At 44.6% G+C, this 20,084-nt stretch overlaps 1 protein-coding gene across 1 annotated transcript in view; it reads right to left on the reverse strand.

Annotated features, from left to right (window-relative positions):
• KCNK10 (potassium two pore domain channel subfamily K member 10) overlaps positions 1-20,084 on the reverse strand; it is a 123,792-nt gene that overhangs the window by 22,221 nt on the left and 81,487 nt on the right. The window contains exon 4 of the mRNA XM_060620469.3: positions 15,940-16,100. Coding sequence (XP_060476452.1) covers positions 15,940-16,100 — 161 coding nt within the window. The remainder of the gene's footprint in view (positions 1-15,939; positions 16,101-20,084) is intronic.

The following is a 20,084-nucleotide window of genomic DNA, read 5'->3' on the forward strand; positions in this document are numbered from 1 at the left end:
TCCAAGAAAGAATGTTAATTGTAAAAAAAAAAAAAAAAAAAAAACAATTTTTTTTAAATTTTGATATGAATTTTTCACAAGGTATGGTTAGTGAGTTCATCTGTGTTGTTGTTTCCCTAATGATGAGAGAAGAATTTGGATTCAAGACGTTTCTACAGTTATTATTAAAACCGAAGGCATGTGATCATCTTTAAAAAGGAGAAAAGAGATAGGAAGCAATGCGCCCATTTTTCAGGCAGGGGGCAATCTCCTCAACCCTCAAACTCCCACTAGAGAAGCTCCCAGAAGCAGGTGTCACATGTTTATAGGGCCATCTGGACAGGTCCTCTTTCCTCCTCTTCCCTGGAGAAAAGGCTGACAAGCCTCCAAAGAAAGGGAGAAGAGAAATATACCTCATAGAAATACAGAACCAAAGGGCTAAGGGCAAGTGAAACTTTTTTTTAAAAAGCAGGAGAGGCAAGAAGCAAACAGTGACGTCAGAAAAATGATGCAAGCCAAAGAAAGGGGTAATAACATTGCAAGAGCACCATATGGCATTTATATGCCTGCATTTTATTTTAAATGTGGATATTTGCTTTCTTGTTAGCCTTGGTGACAATCTTGTTACAGTGCTCGGTGAAATTCATTTTTTTAAAAAAAATCACACAGCAGCTCTCTGTCCTCTATCCTTAAAATCATATATAAATTCCTTTTTTTAGCTGCATGCTATATATCCCTGTTGCTAATCGTCTAAACTGAACTGTAAAACCGCATTAAATTAGAAGGGAAAGTCCCGTGCACTGACTGATACAAGGTGCCCAACACATGTGTTTGTGCTTCCTCAGCAGGAAGAGGAGGTGGGGGATAGGTAGACAGCCAGATATTAATAATAATAATTTAACATTAATTTCATCATTAATCATTAATAACAATAATGAGCCCTTGCAAACGTTCCCCAGGCTCACATACAAAGACTGTTGATGCTTACGGTCAAATTCACTTCTGCCAAGGAACGGAAACAACCGACAGAGGGGACATTGTTCTATCTACATGAAGCCACAGCGACAAACACGTAGGATCTGAACATGAGGAGCCAGGATGTGAGCACGGCAAAGCCCATCTTTCGAGGGTTCCTTTTGATATTTGGGGGGCAGGTATCATGCGGGAAGAAAGTGTAGGCACATTCTGGTGCTTCAGGGAAACAGGAACTGGTCCTGGTGTTCACGATCAAGTGAGAGCACACACAAGCTGAGAGGCAATCAGCATGCGGCTAAAATCTTTTCCATTCTTTGACTTTCCTTTTACTAGAATCTGTGTCTGTGATGGCACATCATGGACACATCTGCGTAAATAGTTGCAGCCCATTAAGTGCAGCCAAGGATGTAGACAGAGCACAACCTCCCCCCTCTCTCAGACAGAACGGCAGGGGCACACTCAGAACTTCCATATTCTTCCCTCTCCGAGTCATGGCCACGGCAGCTTTTCCTTGTAGGACAATGGTTGACGACGAGCTTTGTCTGAGACCCAAGCCGTCCTGCACATCAGGTTCCCTGTTACTGCTGCTCCCTACACTTCTCCAGCCCGCACACCCCCACACCCCACTCCCAAGAGGGGTGGGACCAACGGCAGCATCAGCAAGTATCTCTTCTTCATTCAGGTTTGCCAGGGAGTGTGTTTTCCTGCACCCTTTGGGTGCGTGGAAAGGAATTTGTTCATTTCTCCCTCAGCTCCGATCAGTTCACAATCAACAAGTATTTGCAGTATTTACGCCTCCAAAGTGCTTAGCACAGAGCAGGTGTGGCAGGGGTACAGGAAAAGAAAGGCACAGAAGCTCTATATTCAAGGCCCTTAGGCTTTACTTAAAAAGAACAACCCATCATTATGCAACATAAGACAGGTGCACCACTGAAGATGTGTGCCATGTCAAATATACAATCTAGGATCCACAAGTCCCTCCTCTGGGCTCCCGTAGCTAATGGTGTGCTTATTGTAACAGCATTTACTGAGTGCTGATTATGTATCAGGCAGGTTCTCATGCATCAACTAAGTGTCAAAAGAGATAGCTACTATTTTTCAAATAAAGAAAATGGGCATAAAATAGACATAGGTCAACAGAAGAGAATGAAAAAAAAAAACACAGAAATAAACCCATAGGTAGATGGTCAATTAATCTTCAGCAAAGGAGGCAAGAATATCCAGCGGCAAAAGTCTCTTCAATAAATGGCACTGGGAAAACTGGGCAGCAGCACACAAAAGAATAAAACTGGACCATTTTCTTACACCACACACAAAAGTTAATTCAAAATGGACTAAAGACCTAAATGTGAGACTTGAAACCACAAAAGTCCTAGAAGACAGCACAGGCAGTCATCTCTCTGACACCAGCCATAGCAACATTTTTCTAGATATGTCTCCTGAGGCAAGGGAAATAAAAGCAAAATTAAACTATTGGGACTCCATCAAAATAAAAAGCTTCTGCACAGTGAAGGAAACCATCAACAAAGCTAAAAGGCAACCTACTGAATGGGAGAAGATATTTGCAAATGACATATCTGATAAAGGGTTTGTGTCCAAAATAAAGAACTTGTACAACTCAACACCCCAAAAAACAAATAATCCAGTATAAAAATAGGCAGAACACATTAAGAGCCATTTCTCCAGAGAAGACATCCATATGGCCAACAGACACATGAAAAGATTCTCATGATCACTTACCGTCAGGGAAATGCAAATCGAAACTACAGTAAGATATCACCTCACATCTGTCAGAATGGCTTAAGTCAAAAACACAAGAAACAACAAGTGTTGGTGAGGGTGTGGAGAAACGGGGACCCTCTTGCACTGTTGGTGGGGATGCAAACTGGTGCAGCTACGGTGGAAAATAGTAGGGAGGTTCCTCAACACTTAAAAATAGAACTACCCTATGATCAAGTAATCACACTACTGGGCATTTCCACAAAAAAATACAAAATCACTAAATCAAGAGATATGTTCACACCTATGGTTTATTGCAGAATTATTTACAATGGCCAAATTATGGAAGCAGCCCAAGTGTCCATTGATAAATATTTATGCAATGGAATACTATTCGAGCAGGAAAAAAGAATGAAATCTTGCCATTTGTAACAACATGGGTATTAGGCTAAGTGAAATGATTCAGTCGGAGAAAGGCAAATGCCATGTGACTTCATTCACAGGTGGAATTTAAGAAACAAAACAAATGAGCAAAGGAAAAAAAAATAGAGACAAACCAAGAATCAGACTCAACTATAGGGAACAAACTAATGGTCACCAGAGGGGAGGCGGGTGGGGGGTGGGTGAGATAGGTGATGGGGATTAAGGAGGGCACTTGCGATGAGCCCTGGGTGATGTATGGAAGTGATGAATTACTATGTTGTACACCTGAAACTAACATTACACTGTATGATAATGACCCTGGAATTAAAATAAGAGCTTAATTTTAAAAATTTGAAGTCAAAAAATAAAAGCAAATAAATAATTTTTTCAAGGAAAAAAGCTCAAGTTCCCATGGCTGGTAAGTGGTGGATCAGGCCTCATACACTGAGGCAGTGCAGCTTCTGAGGCAGCCTACCCTAGCCCCGGACTCATAAGGACATCGGTCTTTGTACAGGTCTGTTTCTTCCTGGGGAAGGAGTAGCTCCTGTTTATTGCCACAGTTCTCAACCCCACAGTGTTGAGAACACAGAAGCCATTATTTGATAGTTGCTTATTAAAGTGATCTGGGGAGGGGCACCTGGGTGGCTCAGTCGGTTAAGCATCTGACTCTTGGTTTGGGTTCGGGTCATGATCGCACGGTTCGTGAGTTTGAGCCCTGCATCGGGCTCTGTGCAGACAGCGTGGAACCTACTTGAGATTCTCTCTCTTTCCCTATTTCTCTCTCTCTCTCTCTCTCTCTCGCTTCCCCTCCCCTGCTCACGTGGTCTCTGTCTCTCTCTAAATAAATAAACTTTTTTAAAAAAAGTGATATGGGGAGAGGTATGCAGGAGCAGCCAAGATGGGGAGCTGGAGAGCAAAATACACAAAGCTGTCAGAGCAGCAGCAAGGCCAGGTGGAAACCGGACGTCACCAGCCTGCAGAAGCCCCAGTTGGCCTGGCATTGAGCCACCTTCCCTCCAGGCAGCTCTGCTGTGGGGCCGGAGCTAAGGAAGCAGGATGGGGACAAGCACAGGGACACAGATGGAGGTGAGTGTGGAGGGCAGGGGGACAAGCGCAGGGGGACAAGGCACAGCCTCTCCATTTTGCCTCCTGTGTGCAAACGGCAGCTGTTGAGGCAGCCAGGACGTGAGAGCAGTGAGCTAGCAATTTACCCAATGCTATCTCCGTGGCCTATGAAAATTGAAGAAAAAAAAAAAGAAAACAGAAACTAAGTGCTGGCGAGGACGTAGAGAAAATTGGAACCCGTGTGCGTTGCTGGTGGGAATGTAAAATTGTGCAGCATTGTGGAAAACAGTCTGGCAGGTCCTCAAACTATGAAACGTAGAATTACCATGTGACCCAGCAATTCCACTTCTAGGTGCATACTCAAAGGAAATGAAAACAGGGAGTCAAACAGATACTCGGATACCTGCACTCACAGCGGCGGTGTTCACGATAGCTAAAAGGCGAAGCAGCCCAAGTGTTCACTAACAGATGAATAGGTAAACAAAATGTAGTACACATACACCCAGTGGACTATCATTCAGCCTTAAAAAGGAAAGAGATTCTGGGGTGTCTGGGTGGTTTAGTCGGTTGAGTGTCCGACTTTGGCTCAGGCCGTGATCTCACAGTTCATGAGTTCGAGCCCTGCATCAGTCTTTGTGCTGACAGTGTGGAGCCTGGCGCCTGCTTCGAGTTCTGCGTCTCCCTCTCTCTGCCCCTCTCCTGTCCTGCTGTCTCTTCTCTCTCTCTCTCTCTCTCTCAAAAACAAATAAACATTAAAAAAAATTTTTTTTTTCAACGTTTTTTTATTTATTTGTGGGACAGAGAGAGACAGAGCATGAACGGGGGAGGGACAGAGAGAGAGGGAGACACAGAATCGGAAACAGGCTCCAGGCTCTGAGCCATCAGCCCAGAGCCTGACGCGGGGCTCGAACTCACGGACCGTGAGATGGTGACCTGGCTGAAGTCGGACGCTTAACCGACTGCGCCACCCAGGCGCCCCTAAAAAAAATTTTTTTAAAGGAAATTTTGACACATGCTACAACACGCATGAATCCTTAAAACACTATGCTAATGAAATAAAGCAGTCACAAAAGGTGCTGTATGACTCCACTTGTATGAGGGATCCAGAGTAGTCAAATTGGCAAAGACAGAAAGTAGGATAGAGATTGCCAGGGGGCTGGGAGAGGGGAGAATGAGAAGCTGGCATTTAATGAGTACAGTGTTTCAGTCTGGGAGGATGAAAAAGTTCTAGAGACAGAGGGTGGTGAGTTTTGCACAAGGATATGACTGTAATCAATGCCACTGAACGGTACCTTTGTAAATGGTTAAAATGGTAAATTTTATGTTATATATATTTTCTCACGGTAAAAAAAATAAATAGGCATAAGGAAAAACATTGAAGCAGGCTCTAAAGTATCCCACTGACTCCTGGGGTTACCTTAAATGAGACGACAACCTCTTTGAAACAGTGATTATGGCCAGGACAAAAATGTTAATTCCATGGAAAAAAAAAGAACCCAGAATGACATGGAAACGGCACTGATTTGAAAAGCCAATGTCGCTCTGCCCCTTTGTACTCAACTTTTTTGAGTATAAGAATTCCTTTTGAACATTAAAAAGAAATTCCTCAATACCCACACCGTAGGACATTTCCTACCCACTGATGGAATTCTTGATGATGGTTCCTCTGCATACATTTGAAAAAGTGTAGCATATACATGAAGGAGACATACTGTTTATTCTGTCTACCAGCGATGTTTGCATCACAAAAAGTAATCCTCTGATCCTTGAAAATAGCACCTCAGGCCCCTGGGAACCCACCACCCACAGGGTGAGAACCACAGCTCTATGCTAACAAGAGACTAAGACTGAGCAGCAAACTTCCAAGTCAGAGCGCAAAACCATTAAGTCAAAAATGCTACAATGCACCAATGCAGCTCTCTGCAGTAAATAAAAAGCAAAGCATTTTCCTCCAGAGAGACCAAGTTTGTTTCCTCTAACATTTCCTAGGCTAGATTTAATTCAGGCAGCCCTGCCTTACACAGAGCTATAAGAACCTGCTCAGCAGTGTGACCATCCTATGCCTGTCAGGTAGTCACCCCCAAGGGAGCTGCCTCTTTGGGGTGAGTGTTCGCAACACTGGCACGCCTCCCAGTGAGGATGTACTGTAAACAATTTCCCTTTCCTAAATCAATGAGAAGTTTATCAATGACTACTGACATGCAGTCACCTGGAAACTGCCTTCAGTGCTGCCCTGGTGTAAACACCCTGATCACATACCCAGCTCTGCGATGGGCAGACTCAGCTCAACCAGAGCGTCTCTCAATTTTTAGGAACCTAATTTGTCGGAAGCCGCACAGAATGGGTTACTACTTGCTTGACTCACAGAAGCAGCATGACGCTAAATGCAGAAAAAAAGGGGGGGGGGGTTACATTGATATATGTAATCCCCCCAAAAAGAGTAAAGAACTCCATAAAAGGGCAAAGGATTATTATTGTATTAAATCAGCGCCTTCCAGCCCGACCAAACTCGCCTGTGAAAACTGGTGACGAAGGGTGAACATGGGAAATCATCCACCTGTTAACGTTGGTTTTTTGAGACCGATAAAAAATGCGAGTCCCAATAAAATTCTTGCATTAAATTCGTTAACTCAAAAGTACCTGGAAGTTTTAGAGACAGGTTCCCATGTGGTAGATCTAAAGCATCACTAGACTTTTGGAGGCCCCAACATGCAAAGATATTAAATGTCTTAATAAAACCCCCAAGATTCTGGGAAGTGACTGTGTGTTAATGGTGGGCGAGTGCTAGCAGATAATGAATGTCCGTAAAAATTTCCCAGACACTTTCCTCTATAAGATGACCATTTCTTGAGTTTAAGACCGAGTTAAATACCCAATGGGAATTAAGATCATGGTGTTGGTTTCCTCAAACGTAAGGTTCTTAAAATCTCGACCCCTGGAGCAGAGTGTCGAGACAACCCAATGAATCCAGAAAAAGGAGAATGCTTTTGAGGGCAAGACCAGCTGGCACAGATGACCAAGAGGCTTGGCTTTGAGCTGTGTGTTCCTCTTATTGTCAACACTGAGTGAGTTGTACAAAGGGGGACGATGAGGTGGAAGAATCAAGAATGGAGAATATTATCTGCCTGGCAACGCCTCTCTCTCGCAGGTGGCCCCAAATGAGGCAGCCATTGGGACAGCATAAGCCCCTCTTTTAGAAACTTACTTTCGCATTAGTCACATAGCAGACATGAGCAAGGGGGCTTTAAATCCTAGCTTAATCTCCAAGAGAAGGGAACACTAAGAAAGAGATGTTTGCTGATAATGAGCCAGCATCAGGGAGATAGCTCAGGTGCACAGAGAAGAATCAGGGGCTACGGTCTGATTCACAGTATTGATGGATCATATAAAGTTGGAAAACTAAAACCCTTGGAAAACAGATAAAGACGCCAATACTAACTTTTCCTCAACTAGCCATCTTTGTCTGGCCCCTTACACCTTTCATGGAGACCCTTCTGAACCATCAGATGCTATTCCTACCTTACAAGAGAAGGAAGGGAGGAAGTGGAAAGACTAAGTCTGTGCATGCACACTGGGGCAGGGCCACCTCCTTTGGAATCCTTCTTCTGTCACCTATGGGCTGGGTGACCTTGGGCAGGGCACAGAACCAGTCTAAGCCTTCCAATCTCATAAGATTAAGATGATAATGGTCTATTTGGGAAGGCTGTTGTGCAACTTATTCTGGGTAAAGCCCACAACCCAGGGTCTAGCATACAGTACACTCTCAAAGCAGATTAGCAACTCATTTCTAGACTTCGATACTGTAGTGCCATAACACTCAGTCTGACCTCAACCAGGTCCTACCAATCCAAGGCTCCCCACAAAGGTCCCTATATACAGAAGTTCACGAGGGGTTGGTTACTCCTAAGTAACAATCAGATTCCCAGAAGTTATCTGTGATCAAATCTTGCCAGAAAGAGAGAGACTTCGTTAACACTACTTACAAATGTTTAAATGTTAAACACTAACACTATGTGAGCAGTATTTTAAGTAGTTATATTTTAGGTAGAGTTTGATAGCTTTAATGTTTATAGAAAAAGGTGAAGATTCATTGTGTTTTATTTTATTTTTTTGCAAATGCATTTTAAGAGCCATTAACGCCTACAGTGATCTCAGATGGCAACAGGAAACACCAAAGGGACACTGGCCAGCTATCAAAGATAAACTGAAAAAGAGGAAGAATCACACGTTAGATTAGTCCCTATGGGGTCAGTTAAAGTCAGTGCTGAGATGGTTTGCCTGCTAAAAAATAACAGAACAATCTATCTTTACGTGTATTCATCAGGGTGAAGTCCCCAGGCATTTTCCCTCATTGATAAGAAATGATCTTATTCCCAGAGCATAACATCGCTAAAGCCCTCTTTAAGGACCCATCTGAGAGAGGAGCACTCTGGGTAGGAATGACACCAGCACTGAAAAACTAGTGAAAACCATTGGTGGGGATACTAGAATTTGAGTAGAAGATTCAGTCAGGGGATCCGGGCATGCGTCTTGGGACCTGTGGGTTAACTGACCCCTTACATCTCAGCAGAGCCGTGGTTCTTACTGGGGACGATTTTGCCCTTGATGGGAAACCTACTAATGTCTGGAGATGTTTTTGGCTGTCATAACTGGAGGCACTGATGATTCTGGCATCTAGTGAGCAGAGGCCAGAGACGCTGCTAAATATCCTGCAATGCACAGGGCAGGTCCTGTGACAACAATCTGCCGAAAATGTCAATAGTGTCAAGACTGAGCAACCCTGCATTACACGAAGACAGAAAAAAGGGGGCCATTCATGGACAGACTGTGTCACGGGCTGTCACTAAGAGATGTTGTACAGTCTAGTTTGTGGATGTCATTTATGTCGTTTGTCCCAAGTGCACAGCTGGGCCTATCATGAAAGCCACACGATATCCTTAAACTAATTTAGAAGACACCTGGTTGATAAAGCTTTAAAAATATTTACTTTCTCTGCATCTTAAAATGATTACCTCCCACCTCCTTCTAGTCCCTTAGGGAAAGTAAGAGAGTAATTGTTCACATTCAAACCAGGATCTTCCCTCTGATCAAAATAAACCCACATTATCCATGTAACATGAATTCTACTGAGTTATTTCTCAGGAATTTTTAATACATTATATGCCCTAGTGCAGGCATGTTACAGAGGCAAACAGACACATACACACACGTGTACACACACACACACACACACACACACACACACACACACATACTTGGGCACTCAGCCCACGACTTTGCCCTTCCCCTACCTCTGTAGGCTGGTGTGCATAACTAATACCCCAATGAATATTTCCACTACTAATAGAATCAGAAATTGTAGTTGAACCCACAGAGCTGAAAAGAACACCCAGTTTCTAAAACAAGAGTTTTATCTTCTTGAAATAATAATTCTTTTCATTTAACCCCCTTGCTCCTGCGGGCAAGCTCCGAGACCACTCATGAGTAACAGAAGGCTCCCGCCATGTGTGTCCTTCAAAGTCTTTCCGACTCATGCCAGGCACATGGCAGAGGCCTCCTGCAGTCCTTGGCTTCCACCACCAGCCTCCTGCCTTCAATCCAAAGTGATTGATTGGCCCACTAATTGTACATCATTAGCAGATTGAGACTGTCATCACCCCATCCTAAGCATTTCACAGGCTCTAAAGTCCCCAAGCAATCATGGTGCTGTTAAGCCTAGGGTAATGTGTTATTATTTGTCAGCTACACCCAGGCTCCTGTGGCTCCAAAGGCAAATAAACATTTCTGCTGTATCCTTGGGGGAAGAGACCAAAGAAGAAAAAAAAGAGTCTCTTGGTTCTAAAGGTAATATCAAAAAGCTTGCTGTTCAGCCTGATAAAAAGAGGCAGCTGCTTCCCACCAGAGGCCAAAGTCCAGCTCAGACCAAGAACATGGGATCCAGTCCAAAATCTGACCAGCCTTCCTACAGCATCCTATCAGGTCACAGTCAGCCTGGCCCAGCAAAAGAGCCAGCCCACAGTAGGGGAGAGAGAAGCTTCCCGCTTCCAAAATCTGCTTCAGAACCCAAGGTCAGCCTTATTTAATCCCAAATAATTATCTTTCCCTGCTAACTGCCCAGATTTCCCTCTGGAGACCCAGGAAGAAGTATTTTTACTTTATGTTATAGAAATACTTAAAAATCATCTCCATGAATTAGCATGACATGTCCAAAATCTTAAACTCTGCGTTGGTTTCACAGCATGGATTAATATATTTGACCGTAAATATTTTTGGCCTACCGGGAAGAGGATAAGGCTGGCTCGAGTCCAGGCTGCACCCCCAACTCACTATGTGGGTCTAGGCAAGTGAAATGAGTCTCACAGAGTAGTGTCCCCCAAAGAGTGACCCACAGGCCATCTATATCTAAATTTTAAGGACCCTTGTCATCCTAGAGTGGGGCTCACAGGTAATCCCAGGTATTATTCGTAGTCATGCATTTTCCCAACCTGGAAACCACTTCCTGGAGATCAAACAATGCATTCCAGGCTCCTTTTGTAGTGGGCGGGGCTGAGGGACTAGTTGGAACCAATGGGCTGTGACTGGAGGCCAAAGCTCCTAGGGCCATTGTGCAATGCCCGGCTCTCTCCCTCAGCCTGGAGGGTTGCTGGGGCTGCAGCAGCCTGGCAAGGGTGAGAGAAAGCTAGTATCCAGCATAAGCTAGTCTCCCCTGACTGATTCAAAGATCCCAAAGACCACCTGATTTATGGCAAGGAGGGAGAACAGCTTCCCTATGAGTGGTCTGTGTGGCTAGTGGTTGACAGACACCTGAGCCAGATGCTGTTGTGTGTTTAGCCCAACTTCTTCTTCTCTACTAGAATTCTCATTTTGTTCATCAGCCCCAGGAGATGAAGCATGAGTCCTCTGTGCCAAGAGTTCTGAGACTTTAGTAGGCATCAGAATCACCTAGAAAGCTTGGTGGACACAGATTGCTGGGCTCTAACTTCACTATGAATTGTCAATTCTAACAAGTTCCCAGAGGATGCTGATGCTGATGGTCCAGGGAACCACACTTTGAGAACTACTGGTCTAAACCAGTAAATCCCACTCTCCTTTGTCAGATCCTTACTTTTTTAATTTCCCTTGCAGTTGGGAATGGTCATGTGACCCCATTTTGGTCAGTGAGACAGAGGGAAGTCTACAGGGTAACTTCTGGGAAAGTTCTCCCAATACAAGGAGATCTTTTGTCCTGCCTTAAATATGGTTGAGTGGAAACATATGTGGTCCTGAGGCAGTCGTCATGCAAGCCATGCAGTAACAAGTCTGAAGATGAAAAGCCAACATGCCAAGGACAGCAGAGCAGAAACAGAGAACAAAACATGGGTACAATTTGGTCTTTCCTGGTACAGAGGTTCTGAAACCCTTGGAATTTCCAGTGATAAGAGTAACCAAGGTGTTTTTTGTTATGTGAATGACATGACTTTTGGATCACCTAAGGATGGGGGAGGTTTGGAGCTTTCAGTACCACGCCCTGGTGGGATTTCTGAGGAGAGGGGAGGAACTGGAGGTTGAATCAATCATCAATGGTCAATGATTGAATCAATCATGTCTATGTAATGAAGCCTCCAAAAAAATCCAAAAAGAGGGGATTCAGGGTGCTTCCAGGTTGGTGAACCAGAAAGCTTCTATGTGCTACTGTGTCAGGCCCCAACTTCCCCAGAGACATTCTAGCAGATTTATTGAACTCAAGGATGGGGTCGTGGGAACCCCTAATCTACAGCCATGTGGTCAGAAGCACAGGTAACGGCCTGGACTTGTGACCAGCATCTGAAGTGAAGGGAGATCTTGTGGAACTGAGCCCTTCACCTGTGGGAACTGAACTGATGTGCTCTCCAGGTAGATAGAGTCAGAATTGAGTTGAATTGTAGGATACTCAACAGGTGTCAAAGAATTGCTTGGTGGTGTTGGGGGAACATCTACACATTGGAATTGGTACCACGGTCCTTAGCCTGCCTTTAGGGAACCGACGCACCAACCTTCCTCTAGGCTCTTCGCTCTCCAGGGTAAGTAAGTGTTGAATTTTTAAGCCATTGTTAATTAGTACTGGGGCAATGTCCACTCTCCTGGCCTCATGTTCTAAGTGGAAGGACTTCACCCAGAGTAACATTCCAGGCCTCGACCTCCACTGTTCAATCAGACAAGTGACAAAGCAGAAGGGACTGAGTTCCTCCACCTCAGTCCCCTTCCCCTCCCATCTGAAACCCTCTGCTACACAGAGGCATACTTTGTTCTCCTCTCTATGATATAGCAAGTTTAGTGGGGCTAACCCTGCTCTCGTTAAGGAGGCCTGTGCTGCCAATGACTAGAAGAGACAGAATCTCCAAAATGGCCCGTGAAAATATCCCACCCTAATCCCCAGAACCTCTGGTAGGATGAGCTATTGCTTTCATGGCTATGTTGTGTCATATGGCACAGTTATTCTTAAGACAGGGAATTATCATGTGATCTAGTCACATGAGCCCTTAAAAAGCAGGGCACCATTCTCAAGCTGGTGGCAGAGGGGCAGAGGGAAGTCAGAGAGATACAATACACAAGAAGGATTCCACGATGGCTTTAAAGATGGACCACTTCATCTTCACTTCAGATGCTTGGCCATGTGCCAAGGAACCCAGCTAACTCCTAGAAGCTCTCAATGGCCCCCACCTGACAACCAGCAAGGAAACAAGAATCTCAGTCCTACAACCACTGGCAACTGATTTTTGCCAAAACCTGAATGAGTTTGGAAGCAGATTCCTCCCCAGATCCAGAGCCCAGCCCCAAGATATGCTGAGCATAGCACCCAGCCAAACCTGCCCAGACTTCTGACCTATAGAACTGGGATACAATAAACGTGTATTGTTCTAAGCTTCTGCACTTGTGATAAGCTGTTACACATCATTAGAAAACCAATACAGCAGAGAAGTCCTTCTGATTCAGGGCAAAGTGGTTAATAAGTCCTTTTGGCATCAAAGCAAAAGCTACGTTCTCTGATTAGCTTACCAGCAATAAAGCTGACATTTTAAACACTTTAATCTCTATCTGACTCCTGTGTCTACACCGCAAAATACAGGCGCCCAGAAATGCATTTTCTATTTTATCTTTACTCCACTAAAAATCTCTTCCCTACAGCTGAGGGAAAACATAGCAGATAAGAAAAAGACTTAACCCTTGAGCAGGTGGAAAAGGAAAAAAAAAAAAAAAAAAAAAAAGGACCTTCCCCACAGGGGCTGAACTCCACAACCCCAAGCTTTTATTGGTTTATAACATTTTCAGTTTTCAACTGATCACCTAAGAGGAACCGGCCTTTGAGATGCAGTATAAATGAATGGCAAAGACCTTTGAGATTTTCCACCCAAACTCTAGGCGGCAAGCAAACTGCAGAATCGGTTGTTTGTGTATTCAGGAAGTCGGCTGATATTCCTGAAGTACAGTCACCCCTTCTAGCAGCACCCTCCGATGTCGGGCAAATGCATACGTCGCATGTTGCCAATTCCATAAGATACTGCTGTTTCCTTCCTGAAAGACTCCCAGTCCTTGATGGAGCTGCAAGGGACTGAGTGTGCCATCAGCATAAAAATGAAATGCAAGGTTTTTAAGGCTCTGTCCCAGGGTCCTTTGAACGATTCAGATTCACCCGAGAGGCAGCTTTAAGGGAAGGAGAATAGTACTCTCTATTTGTAGTTCAAAATTCCCTAGGGGAAACTAAGTCCCCAAATTCAGCAGCAGATGTGGTCAGAATGATTGCAATCTCTTCCTTCATTTAGAATACAGTAACTGGTTTCTTTCTTTTTTTTTTTTTTTTTTTTTTCTAACGGGCAATTTCAAAAGCTTTTAGTGCAATCCTTTCTGTCTACAAATAAGGAAACTGAGATCTGGAGAAGCTACATAAAAATAAAAAATGCCGGATCAGTCATTTCTCCATTTGAATCCTGTTCTTCTGAGTGTTCAATCTGCCAGATTCATTTTTGTCTAACTTGGAGTGGGGGCATGAGGCCATGGCTGAAAGGGCACCTCCGAGAAGTTCAAAACGGCTCTTGGAGATGGGGTTGCCGTGTCTGGTTTAGGGAGACCTGAACATCTGAGAAGCAGAGAAGCTGAGCCTTGACGGTTTCCATGGTGACCACTGAGCCCAAGTGCATGCTCTAATGAGCCAGCTGGCTAGCCAGCAGCCCAGGAGCAAAGGTTATGGGACATTCCAGGAAAATCCACATGCTCCCGAGCTCCTCAGATGAAATCTGAATGGGCCGCTATCCCGCTAATAAGAGCTTCTTTTGGGAGACACACACACACAGCAGATCTGAACGCTGCGTGTCTGGCCCTGTTCTCTGCCAAGTTCTCTTGCATACATTATTTCATTTAATCATCACCAAAACCTTCTCAAGTGGATTCGAATTCTATCCTCCTCTTTCGCTGATGAGTAAACGGGGCAGGATCACTGTAAACCCAGGATCACTGAGCTCAGAAGAGGCAACTCTAAGCCAGCTCTCCTGCCCTATTCCTCCACTCCACTTCAACAAACCTGAAAGTGCTCACCCGGGGAGCTCCCTTGCCTTCTCAAGAGAAGTCACAATTTCTTGTCTCGGAGAGAAAAACCAGTGCAGCTTCAGAACTCACCACTGATCTATCTTTGCCCATCACTGTTAGAATCTGAAAAGGTCTTTAGGCTGTCAGTTTTATTTTTTGCGTTGTTTTGTCTGGGAGAGAGAATGAGAGCACAACGCGCGAGCAGGGGAGGGGCAGAGGGAGAGGGAAACACAGACTCTTAAGCAGGCTCCAGGCTGAGTGAGGAGGGCCATGCTGGGCTCCATCTCACAGCCGTGAGATGGTGACCTCAGCCAATATCAAGAGTCAGATGCTCAACCGACCGAGCCACCCAGATGCCTCTCACTCAGACTGTCATTTTTTTAAATATTAAGACATCATCAGAAACAACTCCCTGAAGCAGGTTTGAAAGACTTGAGAATTAGGTCAATAATGAAAAAGAGAGCAGAAATGACATTGCATCTAAGCCAAACAAGTTATCTGTGAAATCATATGGAGAAGTGTGAGTTAAAGGGCACTGGGAACACCAACCCAATCACATCTCCTTCACATACCAATAAATTTCTTGAGTTTTTGTCCCTTGTTTAAAGGTAAGTATTCTCAAGTGGAAAAAACCCACTAAGACAATAGCAATCATCAACATCTTAGTATAAATTAGTACATTAGTGTACTATTGCTGAGGGAGCACTCAGAAGTGGGGGTGGGGCGTGGGGCGATAGGGTGAGACCATGAAGAGACAAATAACAAAGCACAACGCAGTATCTAGACAAGGCAGGCTTCTGGAAGGGGTCTTAGAAGATAGGATCAGCCTAAAGACACCACACTTGGACATAAAAAGGAGTAAATAAGTTCTAATAACAAAATGAATGGATTTACCCCTCTATTTTATTGCAAACACACTTAGAACCCAATCTTCCATGTTTAAAACAGAACTAAGTGTTTCTCCCATCTTCAGAAAACCTGTTTTGGCAAATCTGTACTTAACCTTCTTGTATTGTGATTCTGGAAATACACTGTCAAGAAGGAAGCTGCTGAAGGGAAAGGAGTTTTAGGCACAGTACCTGTGACCACCGTTGGCCAAAAGAGAAAACACGGTCATAACATTATTCCTTCAAAAGTGACAACGGTACGATAACATCCTGATAATTCCTTCTGGATCCTGTCAGGCTAAAAAGCCAATTGGATCACAGAGGTCAGGGTGTGAATAGACACAGTACTCACTCGAAAGACCTTCTCCACTCTTGCAATGCTTTTCCCAAAGATGGTTCCCAGTTGGTCTCCAATTCCAGCCAATAAGAAACCAAAAAGCGGAATTCCAAAGATGGCATATAAAATACAAAAGATTTTGCCTCCTTCAGTGCTCGGAGCAATATTCCCATACCCTGGTGAGAAACATCAAAAAGAGAGAGGGAGAGTGGTGAGGTGGCAGAGAAATCAGAGGGCTGAACCAGAGAACCCACAGATAGACGGAAGGATTTCTGCACTTCCACGAGCAGTCGGGGAGTAGAGCTTCATTTCAAAGGCCCTCCAGCAATCAGAACGTTGTTCCATTGCTTCTCTCTCTTCTCTCCTTGGAAACAGTTTTAAGGAGATCCGGCTTTCCTGGATCTTCATGTGTTTAATTAGATTACACTTTAGGAAAACTGGTAGTCACCCAGAATTGCATTGCTGATGGAAATCGGTACCATCCACCTCAGAAACACCAAACATCTTGGACATGCCTGGTTCAGGGAGACCTGAATATCCACGAAGGGCTCGCCATTGCCCTTTGTAGATTTGAAAGGAGCTCCTCCTTTATAGTCTCATCCCACGTGCATCCCCTTCACCCAACAGACTTGGCTACCCCCGATATTTGGCTCTGTAGGGAAACGGATGCTCCGCACTAAGGAGGATATGTGGCCTGGCACAAATTCGGAAAGGACCCATGGATCGTACAGTCCCACCCCGAGACACCTGAAAACTGCCGAGCAGGGAAGGAAGACTGTGCGTCTTTTCACAATGAGTGATGTTTAGCTCTGCTTGGCTTTTGCTCCTTACTGGGAACTTTACATCGTCTCTGGATCCTGCCTCTCTTCCCACCCGCTTCCTGCATCAAGGGCTATCAAGCACTAAATACATATCTACTGGTGGAATGGATGTTTGAAAATAAAAGAATCTTTTTATAGTCATGGCTATAATGTATATTTCAAGTAGTGCTTGAAAATACCAGCATCTTCATTCTTAAGAATTCTACAATTACGTAAGTAACTTCTGTATAGTGAGCACTGGGTTTCCACTAGATGGATGAGACTAATGGAAGTAGGGCTGGAAAAAAAAGCAGGGGTGGGGGAGGGGCTATGGTATTACCGTGACTTATAAAGAGATGAGAATCTAAATTACTTGCTATTCAGTTTCATGCCAATGAGTATTGCAATGTTATGCTAACTAGCGCCCAGGTAGTCATCCAACTATTCTCCCATGACAGGGTAACTCATGTGGGGCCTGTTTCTAGATCCATGCGATGGGTGAGTTACTGGGCTCATGGTTATGGTTATGTTAGGGGTGCAGCGCAGTCAAGGATAATGTTGACGCGGTCCCATCCTCCACTTCCTATGAGCCTAGAGACCTCGCTGCTGCTGTCTGCCTTCGGGTGATGAGTCACCTGGTTATTTTTCTTTCCAATTTTCTTGTCAGAATCGTTCAAACCTCTTATCATGAATTATCTCAGTTACAGTTTCCATTTGTTAAATGAGCATTCAGGCAAGCCTTCCTCATCTTGCATTTCTTTTACTCACCACCACTGCCATTTAATTGTGCAAAAAAAAAAGGCTCCTGGAACTTTTTTCAGGTGCTTTCAGGAACTTGGACAAAACCATTTTTCTAAGAATTCCCCTCTAGAATAATCTGATTTACATTGAAAGGGGAATAAATGTGCCTACCCAGCTTCACTTTATAGAGGTGGATATTGACCTGTGAAAACATTTACGACTCTTGCCTGACTGTCTCAGTACTGCCCGATTACTGTCAGAGAACGTAGGTTTTCCTTAGGCTGAGTATCTCAGAAAGAAACATACGGCAGACACAGCACAGGCAAACAAATTGAGGCTTTGAACCTGCTGAATAATGGGCATCTTATTAGCCCCGACAAGAGGTACACACTCTTGCCCTGGCTTTCTGTTTGGATCTGCCCCACCATCTGGGTGAGGACTGTGTTCAGGGACTTTCTGGTGGCATCCAAGGAGCATGACAAAGAAGCGAGAAGACAGAGGCTCCAGATTCAACTCGACCTCATTCCACTTGGTTGTCCTCGGATGCATTTAACCTCTACAAATCCCAGGATGAGAGGAGTTCAAGGGAAATGGGCACAAATCAGCGAACTGTAAGGTACTATACCAGTGCAAAGTAGTATTATCACTAGTAGAATTACCGAAATTGGCTCCTTACGTTTTCAGTGTTTCATAGACTAGAACACTGAAACGAAGTTAAAGCAAAGTTCTCGGGTTAAGGACACAAGTAGAGTAATATTCACTAATATTCAGGTAAGTCTTTAAATATATTTAAGGCCATCACTTCATACTGAGCATAAGGTAATTGCCATTTTTGAGTAATGCTGTGTTTATGCATGTGTGCATGTGTGTGTGTGTGTGTGTGTGTGTGTGTGTGCACATGTGTGCACGTGTCCCCTGGCTCTGATGGTCTATACGGAAAAGCTGTTCCAGTGGAACCCTCAATCCTGTCACTCTGGGGAAATTCTAGATGAATCACATTTTGGATGTTTGCTCTGAGGCAATGGGAGGGCCACATTCCTGGATTTTTGGCTCTGCTTTCCCGGGCCTGTTGGACTTCCCTGCCCATCCTTCCAAAATCCTTGGCAGAACTTTGAAGTTCAGAGTGATGGTTATGGACGCTCATGGCTAGAGACCGCAAAGCTTCCTGTTCTGACACTTCCACTTACTGACTCTCAGATCTTGGGTATTTACTTAACTTTTCCACCTCACTTTCCTCCTCTGAGACCGGGCTGTTAACAGCACCTGCCTTGTAGCTATTAAAGATAAAATGGGTTACATGCAAAGTATGAGTTGCCTGAAGAGATTAAATACATGTAAATCATGACACAAAGTAAGCACTCAGTAAGTAGTAGCAATTATCATCTTGCCCGGGGTTTTCTGTAGGAAGGAGTCGCTTCTGAGCAATATGTCTCCAGGAAGATGAAGCCCCAGGAGAAAACAGATGGCTGGCTCCTCTCTTCCCTCCAGAAACTCTGCTGTTCTCCCACAGTGCCAGGACAAGGGGACAGAATGTCTGTACTGCCAGTGGGGCTGGCGCAGGGAGTTGGGTGGGCCCACAGCTGCATCTGGGGTGTGGGCATCTCTTGGTGCAGCTAGGGCCAGCAACATCTGGGAAACGAGATGGGGTGACGTGGCAGCGAGAGAGGCAGTTGGTCAGGGAGAACACAGGAATTTGGACTAAGCAAAAGAAGTCCAAAGAGCTACTCCACCAACCGACTTCTGGTGACTTCTGGCAGGAGATGACCAGCCCGGCAAGGCCCATCTGTTACAAATGAGAAGGACCAAGGCAGGGCTTCACTGTGTTCACCTCTGGCTAGAAACCAGTTCCAAGCCCTTTTTGAAGAGAAAGCTCATGTTTAAAGAAGACTGCCTGAGTAGCTCACACATAACACTTGCATTTGCTATTTAAGCCGAATCTTTGCACAACCGTGTGCCATTCAGCCTGTTATCTGGTTAAAAAGTGTGCATTGTAGGCCCAGACTGTCTTACGTGTGCAGAACTGGCTTTCGGGGAGTGCAATCTGTGCACCCACACTAAGAAGGGCCCCATGCTTGGTCTATTGATCTGCTGGTGCCATTTTGATGTTCTTAATCATTTTTTAGCAAGGGACCACACTTTCATTCTGCTCTGGGCCCTGGTGAACGAGGCTGGGCTCCACTGCTTACTAGTCGTGAGATATTGGCCAAGTTACTTAACATCTCAGAGCCTCGGTAAACTGAGGCTAATAACAGTACCTGCTGGCCATGCTTAATGTGAGACTAAGTGAGATAACTTTGTGGAGCACAGTGCCTGGCACCTAGTAAGCACTCACTAAATGTCGGCCTCAGTGACTATTTCCAAAGCCACAGATTAGCATCCCGTTCAGGTGCTGCTTTAAGTAGAACTATCTGCTCAGGTACTTTGGCGCAGGTACTCTTAACTGAGGTCGTCAGGCAAGTGACAGTTACTAGCTACTATCTGGGACCTGTCCAGGGGCTCTCTCTGATATGAGTGGAGTCAGGTGACTCAACCCAAAAACGCCTCGAAGACTAGCATTGCATAGCTGTTGATAAGAATGTTGTCATTTCCTGCCCTGCTACAAATAATGGTTTGTGGGAA

The sequence above is a fragment of the Panthera onca genome, chromosome B3, assembly GCF_046562875.1.
Source record: "Panthera onca isolate mPanOnc1 chromosome B3, mPanOnc1 haplotype 2, whole genome shotgun sequence".
Lineage (NCBI taxonomy): Eukaryota > Metazoa > Chordata > Mammalia > Carnivora > Felidae > Panthera > Panthera onca.